Source organism: Spermophilus citellus (genome assembly GCF_964194105.1).
Source record: "Spermophilus citellus genome assembly, chromosome: 2".
In the NCBI taxonomy this organism is placed as follows: Eukaryota; Metazoa; Chordata; class Mammalia; order Rodentia; family Sciuridae; genus Spermophilus; species Spermophilus citellus.
Genome location: NC_138183.1, coordinates 248,665,531 through 248,689,129, shown reverse-complemented (window position 1 = coordinate 248,689,129; position 23,599 = coordinate 248,665,531). Strand labels below are relative to the sequence as shown.

The 23,599-nt window shown below is 45.3% G+C and overlaps 2 protein-coding genes and 1 pseudogene across 5 annotated transcripts in view; 1 reads left to right on the top strand and 2 right to left on the bottom strand.

Annotated features, from left to right (window-relative positions):
* The window catches only part of LOC308642447 (galectin-12-like), a 170,078-nt gene that overhangs the window by 135,454 nt on the left and 11,025 nt on the right, over positions 1-23,599 (bottom strand). The gene's annotated exons all lie outside the window — the stretch shown is intronic.
* Positions 109-12,974, bottom strand: LOC308642805 (phospholipase A and acyltransferase 2-like). 3 transcript variants are annotated; one of them, XM_081282168.1, is made up of 6 exons: positions 12,896-12,974; positions 12,392-12,498; positions 7,657-7,765; positions 4,055-4,323; positions 862-1,238; positions 109-424 (listed from the first exon to the last, which is right to left on the bottom strand). In XM_081282168.1, the coding sequence occupies exons 2-5, from the start codon at positions 12,398-12,400 to the stop codon at positions 888-890; spliced, it is 738 nt and encodes a 245-aa protein (XP_081138294.1). In that variant the 5' UTR covers positions 12,401-12,498; positions 12,896-12,974; the 3' UTR covers positions 109-424; positions 862-887. The 3 variants fall into 3 exon arrangements, with proteins under 3 accessions (XP_081138294.1, XP_081138296.1, XP_081138295.1); XM_081282170.1 differs by lacking the exon at positions 862-1,238; XM_081282169.1 differs by lacking the exon at positions 12,896-12,974 and having other exon boundaries at positions 12,392-12,853.
* On the top strand, positions 9,146-11,319 carry LOC308635095 (protein FAM161A-like; annotated as a pseudogene). The gene is made up of 3 exons: positions 9,146-9,171; positions 9,719-10,199; positions 10,496-11,319. The product of its transcript is annotated as a protein FAM161A-like (transcript).

The window sequence follows — 23,599 nt, the reverse complement described above, 5'->3', positions numbered from 1 at the left end:
AAGAGTTCCACTCTCACCACCTCCTGACCCCAGTGACACCACCTCCGAACACCATCACGTTTGGCAACAGCGTATGAATTTTGGGTGGGAGGGGACACAACACCATGACATTGTGCAATCACCTCTTTAATAGAATTCATACCACGCAGCGTTTCCCTCAGAAAACAGCTTCCTATGCTTTGATTGAGCCCCAATCAAATCATGAGCACTTAAACCAAGTGCTCATGATTACAAAACAGGGAAACCTGTAAACTAAACCATTCCCACCAGCTTGCTCAAACTCCCCCAAGGTAACTGGTGCCGCCAAGATAAAGCCTTGCATTTACTGCTTTTCCCGCTTGCTTCTGTACAGCATCATCCCAATGAGGCCAGCAACACCCAGGATGACTGATGCAGTACCAATCGCAGTGAAGGTGTCAGTCACCTGCAACAGAAGACAGGGGGCGGGGTCACATCAGGGGTCTGAGCAGAGATCCTTATCCAAGGAACCTGCAGCTCAGGAGAGACCTATGATCCCTGTCCTCTTCACCACATGACAGAGGAAACAGTGACTGGCAGGGAGGGGGGATCCCAAAAGGTCAGGCCACCCAGGAGAGAGGACAGGAAGTCCCTGGACAGAAAGGAATGAGTGCAGGACTGAGTCTCAGGTATGAGATTGGAGTCTCAAAGGAGGAAAACGAGATGCAGCCTAGTAGTGTTTAAAGCATGATAAACCCATGGGGTGGCTGTGGGAAGGACAGAGTGGCAGGGCTCAGATGTTCTAGGTCAGGGGTGGCTGATAGGGAGCCTTGAAGCAGGTGCCAAGTTGGGGAATGACTCCAGTGAACTCCCACTGCCCAGGGCTTGAGGACAGGGACCCACCTAGGTGTTCTTGGTGTCCCTGGTGCTCAGCCCACTGCCTGGCACAGGTGGACCCTGGTGACTTCGCTGCTGAGCAAATGGTGGACTGGGAGCAGCGCTGAGGACAGGCTTTTGTGCAGTGAGAGGCCTTGCTTGTGTGTGAGAGGGAAGGGGTCCTGCTGAAGGACAGAGTGGGGATGTGAGGGGGACCTTGATGGTTGCTGCTTCAGTGTGAGCTGACATGGCCAACCACGACCCAGGGTCCCACCTTGCACACAGGTGGAACGCAGGCAGAGGGGACCACAAACACCATAAGAATGTTGGGGCTGGGGCTGGGGCTCAGTGACAGAGCACTTGCTAAGCATGTGTGAGCCACTGGGTTTGATTCTCAGCACCACCTATAAATAAATAAACATCCATCAAGAACTAATAAAATATTTTCTCAGTTACTTTCTGTGCTGGTCGTTTGACAGCTTCTGTATTTTCTTGGCCCTCCCAACAACCCTGTGAGATTGGCTTTCTAATTCCCATCTTCCAGTTGGTGGTGACTGACGGTGATGAATGGAGAGACCTCACTCCAACCACACAGCTGGCAAGGGACAAGGCTCAGATCTGCTTATGCCTTCACAGTCAGGGAAGGAAACTAAAATCAGTGACCCAAGGACAGATTTCTGGGGAGCAGCACCATGTGCAGGTGGCAGAAGAGAAAGGGCAACAGTGCACTATCTTATCCACAGACACTTGGATCACCTCCATGAAGCTGGACACTAGTCAAAGCAATGACCAGAATCTTCATTCAGTCACCACTGGCAGTGAGCAGAGCTCCATTGCAATTTGTGCAGAGGTAATAAGTATTTCTAAGTGAGATGAGGGTGCAGGGGTGCGGGGTGGGTGTCTTTAGTGTCAGGGAGGTGACAAAAAGTGACAAAGGGTGGTCTCTGTAAATGCAAGGAGGCCCCCTGAGTGTGCTGCCTGGAAACTAATGAAGTTTGGATTGTATCGTCTGATGGAGACGGCAGGAGGCCCTGGCTTTTCTGATGAATATATTCCGAAGGCATGACTCTCAGACCTTGGAGAATGACACTTCTGAGTTGTAAGGCTTCTATCTATGTCTGTGTGATCTTCCTATCTATCAATCTGTACCTCATAGAATCAGATGAAGGATTCATAATTATAAGTCCATTTTAGTAAATGCACTAAGACAGAAGGTCTTGGGTCTATCGTCTGCTGCTGTTTGGAAAAAGCCAATAGCACATTCTCATGAAAGGCAGAACTTTCTCAAGCAGGCATTTGAAGAGGGACTGGGAAGTTCCTCGGGACAGAGCTTCATATCACCAGGGACCATGCTAGAGGTTAGTGGTCTATCAGAGCAAATTGTGGACAGAGTCACAAGGGGCCCAGAGTTCTGCAGTGCCCACAGCACACTGTGTACAGAGAGAGAGAAGGAGAAAAAGAGCTGGAGACGGGCAGAGGAGGAGCTTCCTATGGAGACAGGGCAGAAGGGAAGGAAGGAGTGAGAGGGAGAAGACAGGCGAGTCATTGAGATACCTGCAGAAGAGGTTCCCAAAGAGGGACCCCAGGCCAGGGAGAAACTAAATGGCACAGCCACCACTGAGTGCCCCAGCCTTGCTTAAGTTGAACTCTCAGGAGAACAGCAGAGAGCCAACCACCCCTAAAACACCCGGGGTGGGGACTGATCCTTGGGATGTTTGTACAACCTTTGGAAGTGGTTTAGATGCATTACAAGGCAGCCCACCACACCACACGTAGCAGCAAACCACCAGACATATGTCCACCCTCCACAGCTGACAGGAGGGGAACCCATTCAGCAAGGTCACAGCAACAAAGCAGGTCTCACTGCACCCCAGTGCCCAGAGCTGACTGGCGTTCTCACTATCAGCCTGGGCTGGGGCCCTCACTTCCAGAAGGTATGGGTTTTCCCTGCGCACCTCCCCTCTTCACCACAGCCCTTCTCCTACCTTACCAAAGGAGAGCCAAACCCTCGCCTGTCCTCAATTATGGGGCACAGGCCAAGGTGCAAACATACCTGGACACCAAAAAGGGAGGATTCAAGAATGCATTGCTCCCCAACAAGAGGTCTCCCCAAATAATACACAGCCCTGGGGAGGGAGGCCTCCTGCCAGGTCCCCCACCCACTGATATTAGGATACCAAAGGGAGGTGGTGTCATGGCCATGGGCATGAGCACCTTCTACTGAACTAAAAATTGTCTTTTTGTTTGTTTGTTTGTTTTTGATTTGGGCACTGAGGATTGAACCCAGAGGCACTTAACCCCTGAGCCACATACCCAGTTGTTTTTGTATTTTATCTGGAGTCATGGTCTCACTAAGTTGCTTAGGTACTCACTAAAATGAGGCTTTGAGCTTGTGATCCTCCTTCCTCATCCTCCTGAGCTTCTGGGATTACAGGTGTGCACCAATGTGCCTGGCAATCTATCAGTTTCTGACTAGAAAAATTATCTGATTTGACTGACACTTTTACAATAACACCTGGCTTTACAATTGAAATTATACCAAAGGCATTATTCAGTCATTAAATAAACTAATTGTGCAACACCAAGGTTTTCAAGAAAATCTGTGCTGGAATCACAGATGTAAAATGCAAAAAATTCTATTCTGTACATATCTTCCACATTCATGATTTTAGAAATGTTTGATTTTCAAATAAAATGTCCAACAAAATATGTCTTTTTTTTTTGGCGGGGGGCGGGGTGTTGGTAATAGAACTCAGGGTCGCATGCACACCAGGCAAGTGTTCTGCCACTGAGCTACAGCCTCAGCACTTTGAGTTCTTTTACGAAGACTTGTAAAACTGTGTCCAATTGGTCAAATGTAGCCTGTCATGTGTTTCTACAAAAATGAATAAATGAAATCAAGTTTTATTGGAAGATAATAGCCTCATGTGTGTCTATGGCTGCTCTCAGGCTACAGAGTGACCCTGGCAGAGTAAGGAGAGGGACCAGCTGGCTCAAGAAAGCTGAAGTGTTTCCTGTTGACCTTGTGCAGAAAAAATGGGCCCAACATGACCAGAGTCCCCTTCTCGTGGTCCCCACTGCTCACTCTGCCAGCTTCCCTGACCCCCACTCCCGGGCAATCTCCAACTCAGGTTGCACTGCCAGCCCTCAGCAGGTGCCCAGCCCCTGTCAACTGGGAATGGACTGGTCTCAGGGAAGGGGACACAGGCTGAGGACACACCTGGTCACTATGGGAAACTCCATAGCGCAGCATGTTCACAAAGTGCTCACAGTTGTCACTTGTCACTGAATAGAGGACTTCCTTCCCCACCATTTTCTCTGCCTGCTGGACTATTTTGTTGGATGGCAGTGGTTCATACTTGTCATCGTGCTTGTTATTGACCCGGTACTTGTCTCCTCCGGCCACCACGGACAGCAGCTCCTTCTTCACTATGGCTCTGTCAGCCACGATGGACATGATGCTGCTCAGGCCAGCTCCTGCCACTTCACCTGTGGAAACAGTGGACTCAGGCCTGGGCAGGGCCACAGTGGCTCAGAGCTGTCCCCAATCAAGACAGCCTCACTGCACACTGGGAGAGAAGTGGTTTTCAGGAAGTTTTGTCCTCCTCCCCTGGACATGTCTTCAACAAGTGCTCCTTCCCAGTTGGAGCAGTGCTGGTAAGCAGCCCTCCACCCAGGGGTGTCTCTGGATGGCTGTTATGTCTGTATTGCTTCCCCCTATATCTGGGAAATCTTAATGTCATGGGACCTGGCTTGGTAGATCCTTGATTTACTCTATTGTTAATTCCTTTCCTATGATTCATAATGGCAGATAGGGGAATCCAGTGTTGAATGATGCAGAAATAAAATTAGAAAGTGAAAATGAAACCTCCCAATATACTATTCAGAAACTCATGGAAACCATAGTTGAAATCAATGGAAACTCAGTGAGTACATGGAGTGTTTCTGTAGTAGTGTTTCTGTGTACACGGTAAGACCAATATTCAGGGCATATCTGGAGAATGAATAAATCATATTAAAAAATTGAGGTAAAACTTGTCAAGATTTTTATCACATTTGTAAAAATGCATGATGCTTTTACCTGGTTTAAAGCAATGCCATTTAAGCTGTCATTGTGCCAATGCCAAGATGCCAAGATTAATCATGATATTCCTAATACACTTGGTGGTGGGTACTGAAATCTACCTGGAAACACACTCTCTCTCTCTCTCTCTGTCTCCTTCATATTGGATTATTAATTATTTGTGGTAATAAGATATACAAAGATTTCCAATGCTAAGGATCTGGATGCTGCAGCCTGGGATATCTCTCACCCCCAATAACAGCATATGACTTTGGAATGACCAACAAATTCTCACCTTGAGATCATTATGCATAAAATATTCCTCCAAAAGTGATCTTTTCAAGAAACTTCCAAAGATGATCATGAAGAGAAACTCTGGATGTTATTTTTGTTAGCACACTCTCCCCTTAAGTGGGAGTTTCTGAATTTGAACAATCCATGACCAATATTTCTACAAGGCCTGGACAAAGTTCTACCTATACATGAATTCTCTTTAAGGAAGACAGCCTGACATAAGCAGTTTAGCTTCTATACTCCATAATGAAAGGGTCCTGGGTAGCCTAACTGCTCAACAGGAAGGAATGGAACACTTATTGGGGAAAATGCTGCTTCTAAGATAATAAACCCAGGATTGTCGCCCAGAATCTTAAAGATCTAAAGGATGGATCCAGGTACATCATGTGACCAAGGAGATGTATCAGTGGACCCACCTCCCAAATCAATTGGTTAACTCTGGGCTCCTGGACACCTGGCTCTGGAATGTTCTCCAGGCCCTTGGTGTTATTCTCACCTTGTTGCACTAACAACACTCCCTACATGTGGCGTATCCTCAAGAGACATGAACTTTGTCAGCAACCACATGCTCTTCGGATGACTTCTATGAGCACTAAGCCACCAAAACTATATTCACAAAAACCATGTGAAGAATCTGTGGAGTCCTGGTTTACCATCTAGGACGTCCCCTGAAGGACAAACATCGGGAGACGAAGAGTAATCTTGGGGATTAGTTCCATTTCTGGTCCAACTGACAGATTGACCAATGGAGGGATTTGTTAAACAGAAATGTAAATGAGGCCACAGACTGAATGTAGACCAAAACCCCAGAGCCAGGCATGGTGTGGGGTGCTGCAGTCTGGCTGGGCACAATAATGGGGGCGGGGTGACAAGCAACTTGTGAAGGTTGATATAGCGGGAGCCACTTTATTACGGGACAGCAAATGTATATATACACTTAATGATTATACACAGCTTGTTTAATTAACATCATCCAGATACAGCAATCCTCATCATCTTAACAATTATACACAGCTTAACTCAATTAACATCATCTAGATACAGCAATTAGCCAATAAGGAATCTCTATCATCTTAATGGCTCGATGGTGTTACTTCATCTTAATAATTATACACAGCTTAACTTAATTAACATCATCTTAATGGTTCGCTGGCGTTACTTCTCAAACCACTCCTTCTGGCAAACTGCCAGGCACCATCTTGACTTGGTTATGGCTCTCAACAGTGGGGCACCTGCCTGTAATCTCAGACACTCAGGAGACTGAAGCACAAGGATGTGAGTCTGAGGCCAGCCCAAGCAACTCAGTGAGACCCTGACTCAAAATAAAATTTTAAAAGGGCTGGGGTATAGCTCATGGTTAGAGCACCCTGGGTTCAACCCCCAGGGCTTCATCCAAATAAAACAAACCAACAAGAACAAAGGGCCCACCTCATGCAGCCCTAACTGGACACTGTCCTGATTTCCCCAGAGCCAGCTCTAACCCAGACAGACCTCCCTCTCCTGCTGTGAGCAGGACCTTGCTGCTGTCCCAGGGCTTAGACACCAACCAGGGAGCCCCTGCAGCAGCACAGCCTAAGGGGGGCAGGTTCCTAGTGGCTAGGCTCAGGGACAAATGCACTCCCTCAATGACGCTTCAACAACTGAGTGTGAGCACTGCTGTGAGCTGAGCTCTTTGTCATTTGCTGTTCAAAGTCCCTGAGTTTGTGAGCTGCTGTAGGTGCCACAGAAGGTCTCAATGTCTCCCACTTGACTGACTTCCTATGTGCACACAGGTGGGTGTCCATACCACTCTACTAGTGACTTGAAGGACTGGACAGTGTTCCTCTGTGTGCAGGTGAGTGGGGTTTCCAGCATGTCCGCGTGTCCCTTAAAGCCATGATGCTGGGCCAGAGAGGGAGGAGGCCCCACACCTGGCCAGGCCCTGCACCAGGCTCTCCCTGCCCTCCTTCATTTCTCTCCCTCATGGCCTGGGAGACAGGAATCCCTATCCCTGCTCTTCTGAGGTGAAGCTGAACTGACTGAGGTGAAGCCACACACTCCACAGTCAGCAGGCAGAGGAGCAGGATTCCAGGCTGGCCCTGGGGAGGTTGGAGGCCCTCACCTGTCCATTGCTCTCTGCAGCCAGGTATAAACTCTTGGAAGGATCAACTCCTTCTACTGTTTTTTGACCTTGCAGAACTCTACATACACAGCGTACTGAACCTTTGGAGGGATGCTATTCGCCAAAGAGGTTCACGTGGGACTGAACCCCACTGTAGAATGAAAAAATGGTCACTATTCTCTCCCTGAACTCACTTATAAGGAGGAATAGCAGTAGATACTGCCAGAGGGAAGGAGCATGATTCCTTCAGTAAATGCTGACTGAGTGCCTGCTGTGCCAGCCAGTGTGAGGACCAGCACATAACTGTGGCTGTGCTCGTACTCTTGATCTCAGCCCTTGTGTTCAATAGAGAAACCAGGCTTACTTGGTGGAGCCAGATGGACGACATAGCCATTTCCCACATAGATGGCCCAGTGCTGATAGCAGTAGCGAGAAATTTCAATTAGGTCTCCAAGTTTTGGTTGTTTTCCATCCTGCAACCGAAAAAGCAGACACAGTTTGAGGGGGCCTTTGTATGGAATGTTCTAGAACCTGACCTGCAAGAAGCCCCAGCCCAGGCCTACAGAATCCCTGTCCTCATCACTTGTAGGAATCCCACACAGGTTGAAGCCTCTTCTTTTCATTTACCACATGCTTGCTAGCCTGGAAAGCTGCTAAAGGACTTCGGGTCAGAGATTGTCTTTGAGGTACTAGTGGTTCTACAGTATGGAAATGTGGGGCAGTGATGGAGCCTCTGGGCTCCAGCTGCAGAGAGCACATTTTATGCACAGAGAATATTTGTATGAGAAAACGATGATAAGATTCCCATGAAGGTCTATAATGACTCATTAAGGGCCACCAGCCATATGCCCAGACCTCAGTGATGCTTTTGAGTTACAGAGAGCCCACGTACAGAGCCTAACCTGCCAAACACTGCAGAAGACTTGCACCCCACTATCCACCACTCCTTCAAGTAAGAACTACCGTCACCCTCCTGGACAGGTGAGGAGACTGGGTCTCAGGATGGTTAGGAAACTTGCCTAGAGAGCAGAAGAGCCGGAGGAAATCGAGATCTCAGGGTTTCCAACATTTATGCCTGAACAATCCCAGAAGGTCCCAGACAAGTTGGGGCAGCTGGAGTCTGGGCTCTAGGCAAAAATCAAGAAAAAGAAAGACAGGATGTGGTTGGGAGTCAGAGGGGGAGGGGTTCTCTTCTGAAGTTCACATGAGTGAATTGTATTTCTGGGACACTCTGAGGCAACCAGCTGTCCTCCCCAAACTCAGCTGAGTCGAGCCTCTGGCCCAGTGCACCCTGCCAGGGAACTGAGCTGCTGCAGAGACAGGTGAGGTGCAGCTGCCTGGAGGTGGTGGGAGATCTCCTGGGAGTTCAAGTGCTTGGCACCAAGGATCAGGAGTCCGCTTGACCAAAAGTTGGTTAATTTTATTATTCAGAAAGGTAAATACCTGCCATCAGTGGTCAGGCATGCCTGTAATCCAGTGACTTGGGAGGCCATGCAGGAGCATCACATGTTTTAGGCCAGCTTGGGCCACCTAGGGAGACCTGGCCTCATAATGAAGCTTAAAAAAGGCTCTGTACCTTGCACAAGGTCCTGGTCCTAATCCCTTGCACTGAAAATAAATACATAGATAGATAGATAAATAGATAACCATACATGTAGTGAAATGCATCAAACTGGTTCTAGTAAACACAATTAAGTAAAGGGGAAGATTGAAGTATGTCTTCGATGAACTGTACTCAGGGAATCAATTAAAAACCACAATAAACCCGAGGGGGACCAGCTGTGGCGCTCAGGCCTCGGAGGCAGGTGTTGGCCGTAGCACTGAGATTTGGGATAGGGGCCTCCAGTTTCCACATGCTGGTAGCTCCCAACACTGGAACGTGGGTCGCCCAGTAGGAACACAAAGACCCCCAGGGGCCCTGGCGGCAGCAGTGGTGTTGGCATTGGAGGAGGAAGAGGAGGAGAAGGTGTTGCGGTCCGTGCAGGTGTCAGCTGGTTTTAACACCAACTTTTCTGGAGTGGATGAGCATGTGAATTATGAGGACATTGTGCACTTTTCTGATATTTACCACTCTAATGAAGAGTATTTCAGGAAGCTAGGAGAGATGAAGCTAGAAACTATGGCAAAATCAGGGGAAAAAATTTATCAAGATGAATTTAAAGGAAGTTCAGCCAGTGATTGCCAAGGAAGATGCTCCTCGTGTCTCTTCCAGCTCTACATGAGAAAAGAACTCCCGTCTACCTGCTCCATTAATGAGGACACCTTCAGAGCCTGACTTAGGCGTCCTCCTTGCATACTTCTTCCTTTCAGGAGGACATGCCCAATCTAGAAAGATACACAATGATGAACTATGCTAAGGACAGACTTTTGTGTTAAAGATTCTATTCAGTATGAAGTTGACTTCCAAGGAACTGAAAAAAAACAAGGAAGATTAAGAAAGAATGCGTTCCTAGGATATAGTACCTGTGCCTTTTCAGATGATGAGAAGAGAACAGAAGAAAAAAAAAAAAAGAGGCCATGAAATCGAAATCCATCAAATATTGAAATGGCACATCAACTGCTTAAAACAAAAACAAAAACAAGAAGCAGATTCGGAGAGTAGGATGAAACTCTGAACCACCCCAGTTCCTGTATGTGTCCTTTGCCTCCTTTCTCACGATATGACCAAGCTAAAAGAAGAACGAAGGAGGTCTAGGAAGGAGGAAAAAAAGCTCTTCTGAACTCGCAAAAGCCATTTAAGTTTATTGCAAGTTTATTGCAAACAGCCTGGGAAAAGCAGCTGAGAGACTTTTTTTAGATCTAAAAAGAAAAAAAATCCATTTAAACTAGACCCATACCTCGGTCTACTTATGATTCAACCACCAGTGACAAGTTAAAAGAAGAAGAGTGCTATAGAAACATTAAGATGCAGCCAAGGGCTGGGGATGTGGCTCAAGCGGTAGCGCGCTCGCCTGGCATGCGTGCGGCCCGGGTTCGATCCTCAGCACCACATACCAACAAAGATGTTGTGTCCGCCGAGAACTAGAAAATAAATATTAAAAATTCTCTCTCTCTCTTTCTCTCTCTCTCTCCTCCCCACTCTCTCTAAAAAAAAAAAAAAAAAAAAGATGCAGCCAAGGTCCCGTCCCCTGTGCCCTATAAGCCACCTTGCAGGCATTCTAAGGGTCCCGAATAGGCTGGAAGGTTAAGGTGTAAACTCAAAGCCACATTCATGAGGTTGAAGACCTTCCTGAGACATATAAGTCAGGCTTCTCAGAACCCAAGTGTCCAAAACTCGTAACTGTCAGTAAACCCCCTGATTTTTGCACATCCTCAAGGGCATCTGCTGAAAGAGAAACCATTTTGACGGACATTAGAGCAGATGAAGAAAATCGGAAACACATGGCCTTATCAGTCTCCATGGCACAAGACAGCAGGAAGAAGGGCAAGTGCAAAGACCATGCCTTGTAGCCACCCCCTTCCCAGGCCACAGTGTCTTCCAGAGGACGGGACAAGCCATAAGAAAGAGTGAAAAGGAAAGGATGAGAATACCGACGAGATGTACAAGAGAGAGAAGAAAAACTGAAGTAGAGGCCACTACTGTTGGAGTTGCTCAGAAAATTGCAAGAATGGCAGCAGAAAAGCATTATTCTAACACCCGAAAGGCACTAGGAATATCCGATAAGTTTGTATCAAAGAAAGGCCAAAGTGGAAAAGTATTTGAAAAGTTCGACAATCAAGAAACAAAAAGTTCCACTGAAGATAATGAAAGCTTTAATGAAGAAGGAAAAAATAGGAGAGAGAATGAAAAAGAAAAACTCTTATTTTTTTATTTTATTGATATCAACAGCCAAGATTCTTATAAGAAAAAGATGAAAATGATGGAGAAAGGGCAGAAGAGAACTCTGTCGAAGAACGAAATGGAATGGGCAAGGTCTCCCCTCGGTGCCTTTGTGGTTGTTTGCGGCACCAGAACGGCAGCAGCTGCACTTGTGATGCTGAGAACGTCCCTGGGACACCTGGTGCAGGGCTGTTGAACAAAGCCTAAAAGCTGGGTCCAACTGAGTGGTGATAATTTGGTCAATGGGAGTAAGGCTTTGCCTGTTTAGATTTTTTAAATTGCTACTTACGGTCTGTTTGCAACTATGATCTTGTCTTTTTAAGAAGTGTTTGGGGGAAAACAAAGGTTTGGGGGTCGCAGCTGTTACAAATTGATTAGTTGTAAAAATATACATTATTATATTTGGTGGGAAAAATGGCTTAGGAAAGTATTGTTTTTTGATGATATAATTAAAATATTTTCTAGAAAGCATGAATCAATAAAGATATTTAATTAATTGTAAAAAAAAAAACTACAACAAAACCTAAAGCTATAAAACAACACTTATAAGGTAGCTGTATACGTTTGCATAGAAACAGGTCTGGCAGAGTGTACCCCAAGCTGCTTGTGGGGAAGGAGAGAGCGCAGGGAGCCTGGGAGAAGGGCTGCCGTCTTTCATGCTCATGGCTTCGACTTTTCTTTCAGTTTCTATCTTTTTAAAATTTTTAAATTCTCTTTCCATTTGTTTTTATTAGTCCATTAAACTTGTACATAATGATGAGCGTTTTGTTGCCTATACACACATGCACCCCATATAGCAATTATGTTGGCCGATATTACTCCCTAACACCTCCCCCTTCTCTCCCCTCCTCCCACCCCCTGGCCCCTTTCTGCTTTTGGTTTCTTAAACAAGGGAAATACTTTCACATATTATTGTGGAGTTAATTAAAATAAAAACAGAACTAAAGGCTTTGGAATCTAAACTCCCCTCTAACTTTGGACACTCCCCACTCTGATCTTAAACTGGAATCTCACTCTGGATTTCCTCCTTCACAAGGTGTTTCTGGACCTGGTTTGGGTAAACAAAAGCCTTCAGTGAGGTGCCAGGGGGCAGCCAGCACTCAGGAGACCAAACTCCACACAGCAGGGGAGGCAGGGAAGCCTCAGGGCTCCTGGACCCAAACCATGGTTCCTTTCCTGCTGTGCGAGAGCCCCAGACCTGCAGCCCACCTGCCCCTGCGAAAAGACTGTCACTATTGCTTTTAAAATGAAAGCTTTAAAGCCCTTTCGGGAGACTTACCAAAGTCATTCTTCTGTCCACAAGTGTGGTGTGTTGCTGGCTGGATGTCCAGACTTCTTTTCGCTTTGAGTTTATTTTTCCTTAACTCCACCTTTTCAAGCCTTCAACTAGTGGAAATGTAGATCAAAGTTCACATAAAAATTTTAATCTTCGAAAAAGTGCAGGGCACATGTCCAGAGACAGTTAGATATGGAAATCAGCCAGAGGGGAGATAGAGCAGAGCTCAGTGTGCATTCAGAAAGATTTGGTAAAATCTCTAGTCAGGGGAACATTCCAAAATCCCCAAGTGGAAGGAACATCTCCAAAACAGGCAAACCTTTTGACCAATCACACTTCAAAACCAATCACATCACCAGGAACAGACTACCAGAAACACATTCCCACATCCTTGAAACCCAGGGAGCCTGTGCAGCCAGAAAAATGGAAAAAACCCGACCCTTCCTCTCCCGCCCAGGTCAGAAGTGCATTCACTGTAGCCCAAAAGGAAACCCAAACTCTTATTACCTGGTGTGAAGAGGCTGCTGCTTTGAGGCACCAGAGAGCTACCCCACCCAAGCCCCAAATAAGTCTCTCTCTTCTGACATGCACTTATCCACGTCACATCCTGGGCAGTCCAGACAGCAAGGGGTGGGAAGGACTGGGGGCAGCTTGTTGTAGGGACAAAAGAGGCAAGGCACCAAAGATAGCAGGAAACAGTTTTATTTGGCTGCAGCCAGGTTGAGAGGACACAGCTTTTGCTGTAATCAATCAATTCCCTGAACGCCAATGTAAGCATGTAAGGGGAGGGGCTCAGAAGTTCACAGTCTGCAGAAGTTCACATAAAAGCAGCTTTTACTTTCACTGTTCTGGGCAAGTTAACACTTCAAGGACAGTGACTGAGAGCGGGAGAGCTTCTTCTCCCCTTTCTTTCCTCCCCCTGCCAGCTGTTACCATGGAGCCCAATTAGTAACTTATCTTAAAAAATGTAGACATCTCTGTGAAGCTCAGCCCAAGGCCAGAGGCCTTGTTTGCACATTTCTTCAAAGTACTATACTGGATACCTTTGTGAAAAACTAGTAAGAGAGTATCCTGCACCTGGAGTGCTGGTATCTTCTCGGCCAGTGGCCAAGTAAAACAGGGCGACATGAAAATAGGAAGTTTATCGACATTGAACTCTTTTGCAGAGACTCTTTTGCTCACAATCCTAAAATCAGCCAAGGTGAAGATTTCTGGAGAAGCCCAGAAATGTGTGGAGAAAGAGGGTTCCACTATAAGCTCAGCATACACATTGTGAGGCTTGGGGAGGAGGAAGCAAGGACCAGCCGGATGCCCTCTTCGGGCTCTCGGGAAAACAGAGCTGTGGGGTGAGCACACCGGGGGGCTGGAACCCAAACTGGGAGACTCCGTGTTCAGAATCCACAGTGTCACTGCAGACCTGCTACTCCTGCAGCCTACACTGTTCCTGTGGATACATGGCCTCTCTCAGCCCCTCCATGCCAATGTCCTTGGGGCTGCAGAGGGACCCTCCTCAAGGTTTTCCCCATCCTCATTCTGGAGGGAAAGAGCAGGGGTGGGCTCGGCTAATTCCCTCACATACAAATTGGCCAGAGTCATGTGGGCTGACTCCTCTTGGCCACACTGGACATTTTTGGGTGACTGACTAGGTGATCTCACTTGGCCCATCAGTGCCAGCCACTTTTGGATTTTTTTAAAACATTTTTTTAATTGTCAATGGATCTTAAATTAATGAATTTATCCATATGCAGTGCTGAGGATCAATCCCAGAGCCTCACACATGCCGGGCCAACATTCTACCATTGAGCCATAAGTCCAGCCCTGGGTGCCAGCCACTTTTAATGATATCACAGCCCCTTTTTCTGAGCAGGAGGACTTGAAGGGATGGCAGGTGAGGTGGGCACAGGGGCGATCTCTATAGTGTGCAGGGTGAAGACAAAAGAAAGGTCACAGTCCCCATGCTAGCACTGGTAGCTCTTCAGCTAATCCAGTGTGCTCAATGTCAGAAACTCAGGCCCAGGAGTGACATGAGAGGAGTCAGCAACCAAGGTGGGCCCAGCTAGAAGGCTGCCTATCCCCACTGCTGCCTGTAGCTCTGAGCAGGCCGGGGGACCAGTGTGCTCCCCCTGGGCAGAGAATAGGGCAGAGTCAGAGCCCAGGCCCAGCCTGCCAGGAACACTAGGACACTGTATCAATGAGGTGTAGACCTAGCACTTTGTAGTTTTTATTATTTTGAGACAGGGTCCTGCTGAGTTGCCAAGGCTGGCCTCAAACTTGAGATCCTCCTGACTCAGCCTCTTAAATTACTGGAATGACCCCTGTGCACCACTGTGTCAGTGTGCTAGCTTGGATTTTGAAAGCATATGAAAATACCACTATGATATGGAAGTCGATTTTCCATGGGAGACAATTTTCAAGTGCACATCTGTTTTCTGTGTCCATGGGGCTTGAGTATGGGTCTTGGGGTGGGGAGGGGAGGCACTGAGAATGATGTGTGAAGGGAGACAGGTCCCTGCTGTAGAAGGCGTGTATCTGGGCCTTGGGGGCTGGGCTCACACTCTGTCCACACTCAGCCTGCATTCTGGGCTTCTGGCTGGTGAGCTTCTTCCTTGCCTGCCTCTCTGTGAGGAGAGTTTGGGTCTCTCCAAGCCCCAGAGAACACCCCTGTCCCTCTTCTTCCTTCCACAAGCTTTTCCTCCCAGTTCAAGGTGATCCTTGCCTCACCCTGTGATCCCTGATGTGTCCAACCTTGACTTTCTGTTAGAGAAGTTCTAAGCAGGGCTGAATCCAGCTCTTTCATGGTAATTAGAAAAGGAAGAGGACAGGTTCATGTAATTATTGGAAATGGAACAATTCCTGGAAGGAATGTTTTATAATTTGGAAAAAGGAAGTTGTGGGTGTTGTGTTGCCCTGTCCCCAGGAAAAACTCCTGCCCTGTGTCCTCATGGAGGCAGAGGCTCAACCTTAGAGCTCAGCTCCTTTCTGCTCACAGTGCCCTGGCCATGACCTTGGGCAACTGAGGATGATAAGGAAACTCCCTCCTGCTGTCTCAGCCTTGCTGTGGCTGCCCCAGACTGGGGTGCAGGAGGAGGTGGACAGAGGCCTGGCTCTGCTCCAGTCCAAGTCAGGCCCTGAGATGGATCTTGGAGATGCAGGGAGGGAGGCCAAGCCCCCAGGAGTTTTTCTCCTGGAGGCTGGAGGGAGCTCAGACAGGCACAGGGAATTGTGGCCCATTCTGATCCTTGCATGATGGACTCTGTAACCTGGGTCCCAGAGAGGGCCAGTTGAGCCAGAGGGCAGTGAGGCACCTGGTGGGAAGGAGTCTGGATGGGAATGGGAAGAGGGGGAGTGGGCATGGGGAGGGGGTTGGGCCAGGGAGACCCAGGAGTGCAGAAGAGCAGAGGCCAGAGGGAGCACGAGGTGAGTGGAGGTCGAGGCCCTGGGTGGACCTGGGGGCAGAGCCCAGGGAGGGGAGGGAGGGAGGAAGTGTTGGTGAGGAAGGGCATGTGGTCTGGGGGACTGGGTATGGGGCAGCAGGGACAGGAGGTGGGGAAGCTGGCAGGAGGCTATGGGGTCGTGGAAGCAGGAAGGGAACTGCCCTGATTAAGTTAGTAGACAGGAGGTGGAGGAGGAAAGGAATCGGGAGAGTCTCCTGGGGTCTGCAGGGACTGAACTTTGGGATTGGAAGTGGCAGCAGTGTGGGCCGTGGGGCTGAGGGAGGAAATATGGGGCAGTGGGAGGACTTAGGATGACTTCTCTTTTGGTATTGGGGAGCCTAGAATAAGGGTTGGGAGGGAGATTTCATCCATGACATCAGACCTGAAGAGGGAAGAGGAAAAGAAAAAGAATTGATTCGTGATGCTGAGGTGCCCTGGGTGGAGTGCTGAGAGTGAGGACAGGGCGGGGAACGAGGAGCAGAGCGGGGCCCTGGGGTGACTCATGAGGGCTATGGGCAGGGGGAGGGTCCAGCTCAGCCTCTGCACACAAGTGACCTGAGCACATCACAGCACCCCTCGGAGCCCCAACCCCTGCACCTCCACAAGGAGAGATTCACCCCTCTTCTTTCTGTTGTGGTGATATGGTTGTACCCAGAACTAAGATTTATTTAGGCAAAGGACACAGAGCAAGAATCGCAGGAGGGAAAGGCCCGTGGGGAGATGTCCATTGCTCATACAGAGGGTTTAGGAGCAGTGAGTCATTCTGATCCCTTGGGGCCAAGTTTATACTAGTGCAGGCAACTGTTCCCCTCGAAGTTCCCAGACTCAGCTAAAAGCCAACCTTGTACGTATGTCTTTCTAGGAATGCCTGTCTCTGGCCTGGTATGTTAAATCATTGTGCATAAAATATAATCCCAAGTGTGTAGGCATTCATAGTTTCAAAACAGGTGCAGTCCAAAAGATCTGAGAACTGAAACTGCAGTTGGAGACTTGAATTTCCTGTTGTATAACTGATGCAGCCCACAGGAGGAAACCAATTGAGGACCTAGTAGAACCCAGCAAAACCACCGAGTCCTCGGACCTAACTGACATTCACTGAACACTTCACCCACAACAGCAGAGCACACGCTCCTTTCTAGTGCCCAGGAACATTGTTGTTCTAGGTAATGGGAAAAAAAAAAACCCAAAAACTTACAAATTAAAAAATTATAATCATCCAACATATACTTTCTCACAAAGATAAGATTAAGCTAGAACTCCATAACAGAAGAATATGAGAATAATCTCCAACACTTGCTATTGAACACCATACTTCTAAATAACCCCTGTGTCAAATAAGAAGTCTCCATGGACATTGAAAATGTTTGTAAACGACCCCAAATCACAATACATAGTATGAGCATTTGTGAATTATAGCTAGTGAAGTACTGAGAAGGAAATTTTTAGAACGAAATGCGTATTTTAGAAGAGAAGAAAATTGAAAATCATTATACTGAGTTTCCAAGTGAAGAAATTAGAAAAGAATAAATAAGTGCAAAAACAGGTCAGAAGGAAGGGGATAATGAAGATAAGAGCAGCAATCCATAAAGTGAGCAACAGAAAACAATAGAGAAATTCGGTAATGCCCAAAGCTGGTTCTTCTAAAAGAACATTCAATAACTCTCTAGTGAGACCGACAGAGGCAAAAAGGAAAATGACACAAATTAGCAATATTAAGAGTGAAAGAGGGGCTTTCAGAAAAGGTCTGGCAGATATTAAATGAGAATAAAATAATATCATAATTAAAATTTAAGAAGTGGTATTAAATGGACTAATTTCTTAGAAATCACCAATGACCAAAATGGTTCTAAAAGAAATAGCTACTCTACATAGTTCTGCAAGTATTGCCTGGGGTGCATTTTTAGTCTGTAGCTGCTCCAAAAGAAAGATCCAGATTTAGATGGCTGTCCCAGCCAAACGAGGAGGGTACAGTCCCATTCCATGTTATCTTCTCAGGGAACAGAGAAGGGAACACTTCATCTCATCCATTTACAGATTCCAATCTGAAAACTGAGTATTAAAAAAATAAAACCAGAGATCAACATCTCTTGTGCACACAGATGTAAAAATCTTCAAAAAAAAAAAAAAAAGCAGATCAAACTCAGCTCTTTTCAAAATAATACCACACCAGGACCCTGTGGAGTGTATCCCAGGAACACAAAGGATTTGATAATTAAAAATCAAATATTCAATATACAATATTAACAGCGTAAGGGACAAAAGTCATATGCTCATATAAACTGATGTAGAAAGAGCAATTTTCTTTTCTTTTCTAAAAAATGTTATTTTGAAATAGGCAAAGCAATTAGCCGTTCTAATTTCCCTTTCCTTGGCATCTGATCCAGGTGTTCTTTCGTTAAATTCTTTTTTAACAATTTATTTATCTATTTATTCTAATTAGGTATACATGACAGCAGAATGCATTTTGATTCATTGTACTCAATTGCAGCACAACTTTTCATTTCTCTGGTTACACGATGTAGGTCTTACCAAATGTACAGTCATACATGCACCTCAAGTAATGATTCCATCTCATTCCACCATCTTTCCTGCTCCCAGGCCTCCTTCTCTCCCCCCACTTTGCCCAATCACAGTTCCTCCATTTTTCTCACCACCCCCCCACCATTACGGATCAGCATCTACTTATCAGAGGGAACATTCAGCCTTTGGTTTTGGGGATTAGTTTACTTCACTTAGCATGATATTCTCCATCTCCCTCCATTTATCTGCAAATGCATAATTTTATTATCTTTTAATTCTGAGTATTATTCCATTGAGTATATATACCACAGTTTCTTTATCCATTCATCTATTGAAGGGCATCTATGTTGGTTCCACAGTTTTTATGAATTGAGCTGCTATAAACATTAAATTGGCTGCGTCACTGTAGTATGCTGTTCTTAAGTCCTTTGAGTACTTAAAAGGACTGAGTCAAATGGTGAGTCAAATGGTGGTTCCATTCCAAGTTTTGTAAGGAATCTTCATACTACTTCCCAGAGTATTTGCAGTCCCACCAGTAATGTATGAGTGTGCCTTTTCCCCCACATTGTTGCCAACACTTATTGTCATTTTTATTCTTGATAATTGTAATCTGACTGGTATGAGATGAAATTTTAGAGTAGCTTTGATTTGCATTTCTCTAATTACTAAAGATGTTGAATATTTTTTCATATATTTTTTGATGGATTGTATATTTTCTTCTGAGAGAAAGAAAGTATTCTGTTCAGATCCTTATCCCATTTATTTATTATTATTTTGTTGTTGTTGTTGATGTTAAGTTTTTTGAGTTCTTTATACATCCTGGAGATTAGTGCTCTATCTGACATACATGTGGCAAAAATTTGCTCCCAAACTGTGGGCTTTCTCTTCTCCTAATTGATTGTTTCTTTTGCTGATAAGAAGCTTTTTAGTTTGAATTCATCCCATTTATTGATTCTTGATTTTATTTCCTGTGTTCTAGGAGTCTTGTTAAAGAAGCCAGGGCCTAATCTGATATGATGAAGATTTGGGCCTACTTTTCCCTCTATAAGCATAGTCTCTGTTCGAATTCCTAGGTCCTTGATCCACTCAGAAAAAGCCTTTGACATAATTCAACATTCACTCATGATTTTTAAAAAATTAGAGAATCAATGGATAAAAATATATGTGAATAAGTAGAAGAAGCCCTGAAAAGTAGAGGGAAAAAAACAGGAGGGGGGAAATACTGGGGAATTATGTCATGTACGTATATGAATATGTCACAATGAACCCTACTGTATATACAGTTATAATGGACTAATGACTACATAAAATAATGAAATGATAATAAACTATTGTTTTTCTATTAAAAATACAATTGGTGGGGTGTCACCTAATGCACTAAAACAAATCTCAGCAATTAGAACTAGAAGTTCACCTCCTCAGCTTATTAAAGATCATCAACAAAAACCTACAGCTAACTGTAAACAGCTGAAAAATTAAATACTTAGCTGTAAATCCAACAACACATGTATAATGAAAATTCAAAATTCTGATTGAAAGAAAGCAAAAACCTAAGTAAATGAAGAGACACGTCACCTCCTGGATCTGAAGACCCATCACAGGAAGGTCAGTTCTTGTTAGGTTGGTTCACAGAGCCAGTGAGATGCCAAACAAAACCCCACAGAATGATTTATAGTTCTGGACAAGATGATTTAAAGTGTGTATGGAAAGGCAAAGCAGAAAGAAGTTAAAATAATTTTGAAAAATAAGAATAAAAAGATAGAACATTACATGACCCAACATTAAGTTATCCCGAAGCTAGAGGAGTCGAGACAGTGGTCCTCGCAAGGAGACGGGTGCATAGATTAGTGGATAGATCAGAAAGACACCAGAGAACGAAAAGATAATCCAAGATGGAGAGAAACTTTTTACAAATCACATATTTGTTTTTTTTTTTAATTTTTTTTAATATTTATTTTTTAGTTCTCGGCAGACACAACATCTTTGTTGGTATGTGGTGCTGAGGATCGAACCCGGGCCGCACGCATGCCAGGCGAGCGCGCTACGGCTTGAGCCACATCCCCAGCCCCACAAATCACATATTTGAAAAAAGACTTTTAAACATCATATATTCAGATCTCATGAAAGTCAATCCCAAGAAAATAAACAATTCAATTATTTTATTTTATATTTAACTGCACGATACATACTAGCATACATGTTGACATTTCCACAAATGCACATAACATCGTTTCTCCAGTTCAGTCCCCAGCACTAAACCCTCCCCCCTCCTCCCCCCTCCTCCCCCCTCCCCGTGATCTCTTTCCTCTGCTCTCCTGGTCTTCCGTTAGTATACTTATTTATTTACTTTAATTGCTTCATTATAATTATGTGAACATTAGATGGTACGATCACACAGGCACCCAGTATAATTTGGTAGATTTCATTCCCCAGTTCTTTGTCTTTCCCTCCCCTCCCCGCACTTCCTGTGTCCCTTGCTTCTACTCTACTGTGTTCATAAGAGCCCCCTTTTTTCATCCATTTTTTTCTCTTTAGTTCCTGCAGATGAGGAAAAACATTTGAACGTTGACTTTCTGAGTCTGGCCTATTTCATTCACCAGTTCCATCCCTTCACCAGCAAATGACATACTTTCATTCTTCTTCATGGCTGAATAGAACTCCATTGTGTAAATATAAACCACATTTTCTTTATCCATTCATCTATTGAAGGGCATCTCGGTTGTTCTGTAACTTGTTTATCATGGGTTGTGCTGCTGTAAACATTGGTGTGCATGTATCACTGTGTTTACTGTTTTAAGTTCTTCAGGATAAACACCGAGGAGTGGGATGGCTGGGTCGTATGGTGGTACCATTCCTAGTCTTTTGAGGAATCTTCATATTGCTTTCCAGAGTGGTTGCAGAATTTGCAGTCCCATCAAGGAGACATTAATGTGCCTTCCTGCCGCCCCGCCCCCAACATCCTCACTGTCAATTATCATTATTTGAATTCTTGATGACTGCCCTTCTACCTGGGGTGAGATGAAATCTCAGCATAGTTTTGGTTTGTAACTTCATGATTGCTAGGGATGTTGAACATTCTTCAATATATTGCCAATCATTTGCATTTCTTCTTTTGAAGAATGTTTCTTTAGATCTTTGAGCAATTCAATTTTAAAATATGAGGAAAGCATTGAATTCTCCTCAGGGAATAATGGATGGCAGATTAACACATGAAAAGATGCTCAACATCTTTAACCATAGGGAAATACAAGTTTAAACTGCAGTGAGATACCCTTATAGACATACTCAATGGCTAAAATAAAAAATATTGGCAATATCAAGTGCAGTAGAGGATGTGGAACAAACGGAAATGGTAGACATTGTTGATGGGAATGCACAATCAGACAGTCACACTGGGACAACTCTGGACAACAGCTTGGTAGGTTTTTTTTAAACTATAAAGTTAAATGTATGTTTACCACATGACCAGCAATTCCCTAAGGTGCGGACAAGTGCATGGAGTACTGCATACATGGCATACATTAAGGGTGTCTGAGTGGCAAACCACTCCCCTCTTGCTAGGCGTGTGAGTGGCAGACCGCTTACCCCATAGGCACAGCCCTGGGCCTGAGGCCATGTATTGTAGTCTCTGTGCTTGCTCCACAGCCCGCTCCTCGATTGGTTGCTGCAAGGACAGTTGGCCATAAATTGCATTGGTGTGCCACAGACTGGCTGGGTACAAAATCACGAGCCACCACACACCTTGTAGATTCAAACAGCAACTCTTTATTCCCGAACTCACACCGGCACTCTACAATCACGTTCTGGGGAAATTCACGTTCTGGCAAAATTCACTTTCTGAATCCCAAATACTCTCTGAATCCGGAGAGAACTCAACGGGAACTCAAGGAGCGGGTGTGCCTGAGGCAACAGGATATGCCCTATTCCCAGCAGGGTACACCTTAAACCTGGAACCGCCCTAAACCCAAGGAGCAGGATACTCCCTAAAACCTGATCCTCCCTAAACCCGGATACGCCCTGGTCCTTGAGCAAGGTCACCTTACTCAAGCATACATGCAATGTCACTGCAAATGACCTCGGTCCAAGGCAAGCCCATTTCCACAATGGAGAGTCCTTCCTCTAAGCAACATGGAGTAGGCTGACAAAGAAATTGCCATGCGTCATTCCTACTTGGCAATGGCTCTCAGCATTGGTGGCTGCCTGTAATCTGCTTAGCTACTGCCCAAGTATATACACATGGTAACTGCACAATAAAATCAGACCTGCTTCCTGCTTGGTCTCCAGAGATCTTGAATAGTGACTCTGAAGCCACACTCTCCTCTACCCTGTTCCGTGGACCTCCTCACTGGACAAGAGAGCTCACGCACCCTAACTAGGTGTCTACTATAGACAACTGAAAACTTCTTCACATAAAGTCATACACAAATGTTGACAGCAGATCTACCCATAATTTCCCCCAAAGGAAAACAAACCAAATATTCTCCAACAGGTGCACTGACAGTGTGTAAGGATTCCTTTTTCCTCATATCCTCAACAGCATTTATTACTGTTTGAGTTCTTGATGATGATTGCCATTCTCACTGGGGCCAGATGGAATCTCAGTGTGGTCTTCCTTTGCATTGCCCTGATGGCTACAATTGGTGGACTTTTTTTCATGGAATTATTGGCCTTTTGGATTTCTTTATGGAAATGTCTGTTCACTTCATCTGCCTGTGTATTGAACTGGTTACTATCATTTTTTTCTTTTTTGAGTCTTTGGGGCTCATTATATTCTCTGGATAGCAATCCTTGGTGAGAGGAGCAGCTGGAAGAGTCCTGCTCCCATCCCACCCCCATCGCTTCCTCTGTTGTGCAGAAGCTGTTTAATTTGATGCATCCGGTGATGCTTGATGGTGTTATTTATGGACCTAGAGGAGTCCTATTCAGGAAGTGCTGGCCGGCACCTGTAGCTGGAGCGTTTCTCCTGTGTTTTCCTCTAGCAGTCACAAAGCCTCTGGTCTTCCCTCTAGGTCTTTGATCTTCTTACCATGATTCATCTCATTAACAGATTAAGGAAGAAAAACCACACATGATCATATCAACAAATGCTGGAGATATCCATTAAAACTTGACACTCATTCTTGATTTTTTTTAAAAAAATGGGGAAAAAAAATCTGCTAGTGAACTAAGAAAAAGCCAAAAAATTTTGCCCTAATACTTGTCTCTATCCCCAACCTATCATGATCACCATATTAAATGGTGAAATATTAGTAATATT

Excerpts from the sequence above, each read along its gene's own strand:
- LOC308642805 (XM_081282168.1), bottom strand. Across the intron at positions 4,324-7,656 it reads CGTCCATCTGGCTCCACCAA|GTGAAGTGGCAGGAGCTGGC; the intron begins GTAAGCCTGGTT and ends CTGTTTCCACAG. Across the intron at positions 1,239-4,054 it reads GAGTTTCCCATAGTGACCAG|GTGGTGCTGAGAATCAAACC; the intron begins GTGTGTCCTCAG and ends ATTTATTTATAG.